Below are 10230 nucleotides of genomic sequence, written 5' to 3' on the forward strand. Positions count from 1 at the left end.
ATGACTAACACACCAGTACAGCTTACAATCTTGCTACCTTACACTCTAATGAAACTTACACTAGTAACTTACACACTGATACAACTTACACTGTAGGTAGCTTACACAGTAGCAATGGCACCACACCAAGCACTGCAGCTCTTCATACCAAGCAGTCTCCGTCCTCGAGGCAAGACATGCCTGACTCGCCTCCTCCTCACTCCGCGGCGCGTCTAAACACCAACTTAAAGAAAAGGACACCAAACAAATAAAAGACCATCAGCGCCACCCAGTGCCGGGGCGCGGCTGTGCCACCACGTTCATTGCTCCTCAGAGCTTCCATCTTCCCTGTGGCGGCCACGTCTTCCCCCGTGGACGTCTCTCGCGGCGAGCGGGCGTCCCATGCTGTTGGATGCGTGGGCGCCGTCGGGCTCCTCGCTGGCGGAGGAGCGGGGGCGAGGACGTGGCGGTGCAGCTCCTCCAGGGCACGGATGAGAGCGGGGAGGGTGGGGCGCGCGCTGGGCTCTGGCTCCAGGGCGTCCCGCAGCAGCTGGCAGAGGACGTGCAGGGCAGGGCAGCGCTGGCTGCAGCAGCGCAACTCCACCGTGTGCATGATGAGGTATGCCAGCGAATAAACGTCGGATTCCTCGAAGCACGGAAGGGCGTCCTCCTGCAGGAGCTCCGGCGCCGCCCACGGATACCTGCAGGCGGGGGCGGGGGGGGTACACGCTGCGAGTGCCGATGGTCCTGGCGAGGCCGAAATCAATGATGGTTGCTATTGGGCCTTGATCGGAAACTTTGACGCACACATTGTTTCCTTTGATGTCGTTGTGTGCCACACCTCGCAGGTGAATCTTCCTGAGTGTGCGCGCGACCTGCAGGCACACACTCACGGCGTCTTTGAACTGAGTCACGGGGCTGAGCAGGAAATCTTTGGCGATTTGGCCCGCAAAGCACGTGACCATTTGGCAAGTCTCGACGCACACGCCCACCAGACGCTGCACGCCCGTGACCTGCAGGGACTGGATCACCGACGCCTCGGTGAAGAGGTCCTCCAGCGCGTCCTGGCGAAAGGTCTTCACGACCACTTCCTGGCCGGTGCCGGGCACGCGAGTCCTGCAGCACCAGCCGCAGCTGCCGCAACCAATACTCTCCTGGTAGTAATTGGTCAGCTGGCTGATCTGCTCCCCCTCCAGCAGAGGGATGCCCTTCTCCCTGAAGTAACGCCGCACTGGGCTCTCCTCCTCCTCCTCCTCCTCTTCATATCTCGCTTCTACGTCTGCGTGGCCCGATCCGCTGTGGTCTGCGGGACTCTGCTGTGTGCTGGCGCGCGTGTTCTCAGCATCAGCTCTTGTCTGGCATTCACCTGACGGCGGCGCCAAGTCACTGTCGGGTTTTGGTGACGCAGGCCCCTCCTGCGGTGGTGGGGGCAGTGAGCAGGGCTCCTCTTTGTCCTTAGGCTGAGCGTGTCCCTCGCCGTTCACCACGGCTCGTTTCTTCTTGCGCTTAAACAGCTTGCAGAAGGCGCGAAGGAAAGCAAAGCAGCCCGCTGGCTGTTTCTTCTTCTGTTTTGCTGTGGCCATGGTTGGGTTCGCCCCCTGGCTCACTTTCTTGCTTGCGTGCATCTTTCCGCGTGTAAGGCGCATTTCACAGTGTTGTGTGACGGTCGTGCGCTGCGTCTTGTACTCTTGAAGCGTGTGAATGCTTAGTGTTCTTATCCCTGGGAGGGAGGATTGAGGTTCTCTCTAGTGTTGCAAGGATTGCAGGAAGTACTTGAAGCAATACTTAAAATAAAATTGAAGGACTTTCGCTGGCTCTCGTCAGCTTGGAGGTAGATGCCCTTTCCGTCAGGCTTGCTTTTCTGTGATTCGAGGAGTGTGTGAATGCCTCGCTGTGATTGGTGGATTACTTGCTTTCATGTTCTGCCGGCGCGCTGAACAGCGGCGGACATAATGTGTGTATATATATTCTGTTACATGGTGGTACTACTACTACTACTACTACTACTACTACTACTACTACTACTACTACTATTACTACTACTACTACTACTACTACTACTACTACTACTACTACTACTACAGCAGAAGAACTTTATATAACTACTGTCTCTTTTTTTCGCTCTTTTCTCCCCTTTCCTCTATCTTTTCTCTTCTAAATGTTCCCTTTTCTCTTTTTTTTCCTTTTCCTCTTTCCTTTCCCCCTTTTCTTTCTTTCTTTTTTTTCCTTCTTTCTTCTCTTTTCCTTTTCTTTCCTCTTCTAAATCCCTCTACTTCTGTCGTTTTCCCTCCTGTTTCCTCTCTACATCTTCCCCAAGGTGGCTCACTGGTGAACACCTTGCCGCCCCACCTGTGTGCCGGGGTTCGAGTCCCAACACTCACCTGTAACCTTGTCGTGGCCGCCTGACCTTCGTTAATTTGTGGAGTTTTATTTGTTTTCTCCACCTGCCTTCACCCCTGTCTCTCTCTCTCTCTCTCTCTCTCTCTCTCTCTCTCTCTCTCTCTCTCTCTCTCTCTCTCTCTCTCTCTCTCTCTCTCTCTCTCTCTCTCTCTCTCTCTCCTTGCCTTTCACATCTTTTTCCTCATCATGTCTCTCTCTTCTCCAACTCTCCTTCAATCTCTCTTACCTCTATGCATTCTCCCACGCACACTCCCACATGCTCAGCACACACACACACACACACACACACACACAGACACCACTCACTCTCTTACCCTCTTTTTTTATTCCTCCTTCCATCCTTCCGTATTCCATCTTTTTTTTTTATCCCTTCTCCTCTCTCCTGTCCACCTCTCCTTCAATACCTCTTGCCTCCACTCATCCATCCATCCATCCTAGCACTCAGTACCCTCCCACACACACTCACCACCCGCTCACTCTCTCCCTCTCACTGCCTCTTCCCAGCTGGACCTCATAAAGTAAATGGACACAGGGGACATGTCCAACTATCAGTCCAACGGAGAGTTTGACCTGGTGGAGTTCACGGCAGCTAAGAACGTCACTTACTGCTCGTGCTGCCCAGAGCCTTACCCGGACATAACCTTCACCATTAAGCTCAGGCGGCGACCAATGTTCTACGTGTTCAGTCTCATCCTGCCCTGCGTGCTTATCAATGGCAAGGGTGAGTGTGTTGTGTGTTGCTTGTTTTGTATTGTGGAGACCTTAGGGTGAATGTTTTGCTCCGTGTGGTGGAGAGTTTAGGGTTGGGAAGGTATGTTTATAGAAGCGGTGATCTATAGTCTACGTGTTCAGTCTCATCCTGCCCTGCCTGCTTATCAATGGCAAGGGTGAGTGTGTTGTGTGTTGCTTGTTTTGTATTGTGGAGACCTTAGGGTGATTGTTTTGCTCCGTGTGGTGGAGAGTTTAGGGTAAAGAAGGTATGTTTATAGAAGCGGTGATCTATAGTCTACATGTTCAGTCTCATCCTGCCTTGTGTGCTTATCAGCGGTATAGGTTAGTGTGTTGTGTATTCAGTATGTTTGCTCAGAGTGGTGAAGAGTTGAAGGTAAAAAGGAAAGAAATTTTTTAGTGGCGACCCATGTCCTTCGTGTTTAATCCTTGCCCTGTGTTCTCATCAGTGGCATAGGTGAGTGTCATTTGTTTATTGTGGTAAAGGGCTTAGGGTAAAAAAAATGCACGTTTTATTGAGGACTAGACGGGGACAAAAGATAGGTAGAGGTGGTGGAGGGACAGGTGGACGTGGAGAGAGTCTTGTTATGTATCTCTCCTGTTCTTCCACACGTACTTCACTGCCATTAGTAAATAGATGGACACACTCTCGATACAGACCGGTAAATCTGGTATCTGTTCTTCTTTTGTGTTCTCATGTGAAGCGACCAAAGTTGATGAGATTTATTTGTGGTTAAAGAAGCTGGACATCCTTTTGCGTTTATTAGATAACAGTAGACAATCAGTGTCCTGGCAGAGTGGCTTTTGCTCGCTCCCAGGACACCCGGCGTTGCTGTGGCATATGAGGCAGAATAAAGTTGAAGATAATTGTAGTTAAAGGAGCTGGAAACCTTATATAAGAGGCAAAATAATACCCTAGCAGAGTCGCTGTTGGGAGCTCTTTGGTTCACCCCGTCTTGATACGAAATAAGTTAAGTAGAGGTTCTTACATGAAGCAGACTCAAGTTGATAGTTGTAGTTAAAGGAACTTGATATCCCTTGCACTTAATGATGATAGATGAACAGTTAGCATCCTGACAGGGTCGCCACTGCCCACTCCAAGGTTCGCCCAGCCTTAATATGGCTACTGTCAGCTAAGACTGGGAATATAAAGGCGGCGCAGAAAGGGACTGGCCATCCTATGTACTCAACAGGCGGCCCAAGCTCACTGAACATAGATTTAAGGAAAGAGAGAGAAAAAGAAAAAAATAAAATAAAATAAAATAAATAAATAAAAATAAATAAATAAATAGAACAGGTTGGTAAATGTCTGGTTAAATGACTCATTAATAAGGGTGGTGGTGGTGGTGGTGAGGCAATGGGGAATTTTAAAAGAGACAGAGTTATGGCCAGGAATGACAGGTGCACACAAGTGTCTTTCATACAGGGAATGCCTCGTGTAGGTCAGCTGGCTCTTTGCTGGTTGTATTTGAAACATTTGAAACATTTATTACTGGCCAAACAAATGTGTTACAGTCATGTCAGCTGTTGGATTGAGGACAGAAATATAAAAAAAAAGTATATATAGAAATTAATTTCTTGTAAATATATTAAATAGAAAATTATACAATATGATGAAGCAATATTGATAAGGTAACAATCATACTTATTACAAAATACTAGAATAAATAACAGGAAAGTAGTTGAAATATGTACAATATGTCAGACTGTTGCTATTGTGACACACTGCACATGTTCTTAAAGGCTTGGCTCTCTCTTCAGGAATACTCTGAAAAGCCGCACACAGAGACGATTCGTGACCTCATGGGTGTTACATATTGGTGATGCTCAATTCTCGTTAACCTGTCACACACACACAAATAAAAATAAATAAATAAAATAAATAAATAAATAAATAAATAAATAAAAATAAATAATAAAACAAACTGAAAACTGTTAATATTAGTCAATGTAAAACACTCAAACATCTAAAAATACAAACCAATATCTCTCTTTATTATAATTTCTTTCTGATATTTCCATGGCTTCCTTTAATACGAGGTATACAATATCCTCCTCCAAATCATATTCTTTCAGGTGCAATATCAGAGGAGGAGGATGGAGGGGAGAAGCCTTGCCATTATTCTGTCTTATTCTTTCAGGTGCAATATCAGAGGAGGAGGATGGAGGGGAGAAGCCTTGCCATTATTCTGTCTTATTCTTTCAGGTGCAATATCAGAGGAGAAGGATGGAGGGGAGAAGCCTTGCCATTATTCTGTCTTATTCTTTCAGGTGCAATATCAGAGGAGAAGGATGGAGGGGAGAAGCCTTGCCATTATTCTATCCTATTCTTTCGCTTGCATATTTATAGAAGTGTTACGTAGTTTCAGCAGATATCCTTCCTATAGACCATTATATCCTTGTATTTGTTAATTAATACTCCTATCTCTATTTTCTTTCATTCTTTCTTTACTCTCCTGCGTCTCTTACTTACTTACAGTGTTGACTTTATCGTACGAGTCATCACTGTTTTTGTATGTTCGTTTATGTTACTCCTGCTCTTTCCTGCCCTTCCTCCCCTCCCTCCCTCCCTCCCCGTCGTTAATGGAAGTGGTTAGCGAACAAGCCCTTCCTCTTTTATCGCTCTTTTCCTCACCTGCATTTCATCTTGACGTGTTACCGGTGAGTGGCAAGAGAGTGACCGACGCGCAGATACACACACACATGCCCAGGTGTCACTCTCAGGTGTGTTTCCGTTTATACCTGTCTTCTTTTTATCAGGTGTGTTTTCATTAAGGTGACAGGCCAGGCCACGAGAGGCGAGCGAGGTCAATGAACTGCTTGTGTTTTTTATTCATTTATTTATTTATTTATTTGATTTTATTTGTGTGTGTGTGTGTGTGTAATAATAATAATAATAATAATAATAATAAACGGTTTATTATTTAGGCAGTGTGTGTGTGTGTGTGTGTGTGTGTGTGTGTGTGTTTCGAGTTTAGGGTTTAATTTCATCTTATTTTCATAATTTTGTCTTTCGTACGATTTTGTTTCTCTCTGGTTCGCTTTTGCTTTAGATTTTTGGATTTTCTATTTATTTTTATTTTATTTATTTATTTTTTCTTTTCCTTTCTTTTTTTTATTTTCTTGTGTGTTTGTTTTCCTTTATTATTATTATTATTATCATTATTATTATTTAGTTGTTGTGTGTAAATATTTACCTTTGCTGTATCGTGCCGTACCTGTGTGTACTAATTGTTTAGACGAGAAAGTGCTCATAAACTGTTTTCATTTTGTAACTTTTCTGAAATATTAATCATCTTATTTTTTTTTGTTATTATTTTGTTTTGGTGTTTATCTGTTTACCTTTGACATTTACCTCCTCTGCCTGTGGACATTAATTCCTCAGATTGTTGTTGAAAAGTAATCTCTTAGTTTTGCATCATTATTATCTAGTCATCATGTTTATCTGTTTGCCTTTAATATTTACCAGTCCTTCCTGTGTACATTAACTTCTCGGTGGGGACAAAACAATCATTCCTGACTCTGTAGTGTAGACAGGAACAAAAATCAATCATCCTTCTTTACATTATAATTTTCCTTTCTTATTTCTATGCATCAACCCTTTTTTTTTCTCTCTCTCTCTCTCTCTCATGCTAATTCATTTTTCTACATTTTTATTTATTTTTGTTTATTTTCTCCTTGTCTAACAACATAATTTGTAATTCTGTTTTGTGTAATAACTTCCTTTCTTTATTTACGCATCTACTTTGTTTATTCCTTTTCAAGCTTCTTTTTCCTTTATTTTTCTTTTTCCAGTAACATAATTAATAATCCTCTTTTGTATAAACTTTCTTTTGTTACCTATGTACCAACAACTGTTTTTTTCCCTTCTTTTATCCTCATTTTTCCTTCTTTTTCTTTTTATTTCCTCTTCTTTTAACATTTATATTCCTCTTCTCTGTTTAGGTGTTTCTGTCCCTCGTTCCCTGTGCTTGTGTCATATAACAGGCTAGGACAGGATGGCTACAAGTGTTTTTTTCCCTTCTTTTATCCTCATTTTTCCTCCTTTTTCTTTTTATTTCCTCTTCTTTTAACATTTATATTCCTCTTCTCTGTTTAGCTGTTTCTGTCCCTCGTTCCCTGTGCGTAGTGTGGCAAAGTTCAAAGTTCCCTGTTTTATTCTCATTTGTAGTGTAGCAAAGTTCAAAGTTCTGTTTTAATCTCATTTGTAGTGTAGCAAAGTTCAAAGTTCTCTGTTTTATTCTCATTTGTAGTGTGGCAAAGTTCAAAGTTCTCTGTTTTATTCTTATTTGTAGTGTGGTAAAGTTCAAAGTTCTCTGTTTTATTCTCATTTGTAGTGTGGCAAAGTTCAAAGGTCTCTGTTTAGGTGTTTCTGTCCCTCGTTCCCTGTGCTTGTGTCATACATCAGGCGAGGACAGGATGGCTACAAGTATTCTTTATTCTCATTTGCAGTGTGGCAAAGTTCAGATTTTCTTTTCTTGTAGCTTTGTTAACACTTTACTGCCAATGACAATGTGACACTTACTACTTCATCTCTTCATAGACTAACATTTCTTAACCTTTTTTTGCGACCTGAGCTCCCCTTGCATCTATTCTGGACACTCCCGCGCTCGTTAATTCTAATATCTGGTTATATTAACTACAGTTGTATTATCAGTTCAAAATAAGGTTAACTTGATCATATATAAAAGTACACTCCCGATAGTTTGGTGTGCCTTGCAAGGAGCGTTTACACTGTACCGCAACAATATACGCAGCATTTTTCAGTACCCCCTAAAATTGATCTCAGCACCCCATGTTCAGAAACACACACTTCCCTTTACGATTCTGACTGGGCCACTAAACATTTGAGACTCGATCATTCCTGTTGATGTCACTTCGCGCTTTGAAATCACACACTGCGCTTACACTAGACCCTTTGATCTACTTGTCACTGCCACGAACGAATGGAAATATGTAGCAATCTGAGACAATAATTTCAAAAGACGCAAACAATGCTTGGAACCTCCCGGGGCCTGCAGTTCTATTTCGGCTCAGTGTATTATTTATCTAAGTTAACCCAAGTGAAGAGAAACGTGTGTCATTAACAATCAAGAGGACAAATTGGAGCCATTCAATGTGTTAGTAGCTCAGGGGGGTGAAAATGAACCAGACAAAGTTTAGAAATACTTTTTTGACGGCAGCAGGTGGTACTTCGTCAGAACTTTTTTTTTATTCTGAGGCTAGGGAGCAGAAGGAGGCGCGCAAGATACGATAATGAGGAAAATTAAGTTAGGCATTGAGGAGGAGAGGGAGAGAAAAGTCCAGAATCATGGAAAGACGAAAAGAAGAGGAGACTTACAGAAAAAAATGAGGAAAGAGAGAGAAAAGAGAGGGAAAAAAGAGGAAAGGCTGGAAAAAAAGTCACGGTAAAGGACTAGAAGAGACGGAAGAAGAGGAAAAATACAAAAAAAATACGTCACAGAAAAAAGAAAAGAAAAGAAGAGGAGACTTACAGAAAAAAAGTGAGGGAAGAGAGAGAAAAAGAGAGGGAAAGAAGAGGAAAGGCTGGAAAAAAAGTCATGGAAAAGGAATAGAAGAGACGGAAGAAGAAGAAAAATACAAAAAAAAATACGTCACAGAAAAAAAGAAAAAGAAGAGGATAAAGAGGGAAAGAGAGAGAAAGAAGAGGAGAGATAGAGAAAAGAGGAAAAATACAAAAAAATACGTCACAGAAAAAAGAAAAAGAAGAGGATAAAGAGAGAATTGGAGAGAAAGAAGAGGAGAGACAGAAAAAAGAGGAAAAATACAAAAAAATACGTCACAGAAAAAAGAAAAAAGAAGAGGATAAAGAGGGAAAGAGAGAGAAAGAAGAGGAGAGATAGGAAAAAAAGGTCACGGAAAGAGAAAATAAGAAGAGAAAGAAGAAAGTAGGAAAGAACAGTCATTTCTACACCAGCCTATCAATTCTCCATTCAATACTACCCCTCTCTCTCTCTCTCTCTCTCTCTCTCTCTCTCTCTCTCTCTCTCTCTCTCTCTCTCTCTCTCTCTCTCTCTCTCTCTCTCTGCATTACAAATCTTCTACTTATAATTTACTTACAATTTACTCGCTAATATATTTCCCATGCACAATATAACCTCTAATCTTTAACTGCATGCTTACCATTTTCATCCTCACACTTTCATCACTATCTCAATTATCAACTTCCACAGGTAGACTCTATATCATTAATTTTGTCTCTTCCTATTGCACGCTTCTTCACTTTTACCTAATTAATTACTCCAGTCAGACTCAGGTGTGCCTCCCTTACCTGTTTTATTGGTTGATTCATTGTATAGCTTCTTCTGTTTGTGTATCTTGGTGTGTGTGTGTGTTTGTGTGTGTGTTGCTGGGTGGGTGTAAGGGTTTGGTGCCTCTGTCTCTCTCTCTCTCTCTCTCTCTCTCTCTCTCTCTCTCTCTCTCTCTCTCTCTCTCTCTCTCTCTCTCTCTCTCTCTTTCTTTCTCTCTTTTTCTCCCTCCCTTCCTCCCTCCCTCCCTCCCTCTCTTACTTCCTCCTTCATCTACATAATTCAATAAGGAAAGAGAGAGAGAGAGAGAGAGAGAGAGAGAGAGAGAGAGAGAGAGAGAGAGAGAGGGAGATTTTAGAAACTGTTAATTTTTCAGTTCTTCAGATTTTTACTTTTTGTGTTCTCCTCCTCCTCCTCCTCCTCCTCCTCCTCCTCCTCCTCCTCCTCCTCCTCCTCCTCCTCCTCCTGCCTGGCTTCCATGACGTGTACATGAGATGGTGTGGTTCCTGCGGTGTCCACAAATTGCCTCTTTAAGGACAAAGTGTTCCTCGCTGGCAGTCTTTCCCTTGTACTCTTCCTCTGCGTTCCTTGCGTATTTCCTTGTATTGCTTTTTTTTTTTTTTCCGTGTGGTTTATTTATTTGTTTGTAGTTTGTGCTAATTTTTTTTCTTAATTATCTTCTTTTTTCTAATTTTCCTTTTATTGTGTTGATTTTTTTTTGTTATTATTTTGTATTTCTGATTGTTTTTTTTTTATTTTATGTCTTTCATTTCTTTAATTTTCTTGTCTACTTCCTATCTTTATTACTAATCCCTATGTTATTATGTTCATGAAGGAGGATTGCTGTGGTTTC

At 42.4% G+C, this 10230-nt stretch overlaps 1 protein-coding gene across 4 annotated transcripts in view; it reads left to right on the forward strand.

Moving 5' to 3' along the window:
- LOC135098267 (CHRNA7-FAM7A fusion protein-like) overlaps positions 1-10230 on the forward strand; it is a 52721-nt gene that overhangs the window by 15892 nt on the left and 26599 nt on the right. For 2 of the 4 annotated variants that reach the window (XM_064000531.1, XM_064000537.1), the window contains exon 3: positions 2884-3100. The exons of the other annotated variants lie outside the window; for them this stretch is intronic. Coding sequence is in view for 1 of the 2 variants with exons in the window: in XM_064000537.1 (XP_063856607.1) it covers positions 2902-3100 (199 nt within the window). In the remaining variant the exon portion in view is untranslated. The remainder of the gene's footprint in view (positions 1-2883; positions 3101-10230) is intronic. 4 annotated transcript variants of the gene reach the window in all.

This window comes from Scylla paramamosain, unplaced genomic scaffold, assembly GCF_035594125.1.
Source record: "Scylla paramamosain isolate STU-SP2022 unplaced genomic scaffold, ASM3559412v1 Contig53, whole genome shotgun sequence".
Classification (NCBI taxonomy): Eukaryota; Metazoa; Arthropoda; class Malacostraca; order Decapoda; family Portunidae; genus Scylla; species Scylla paramamosain.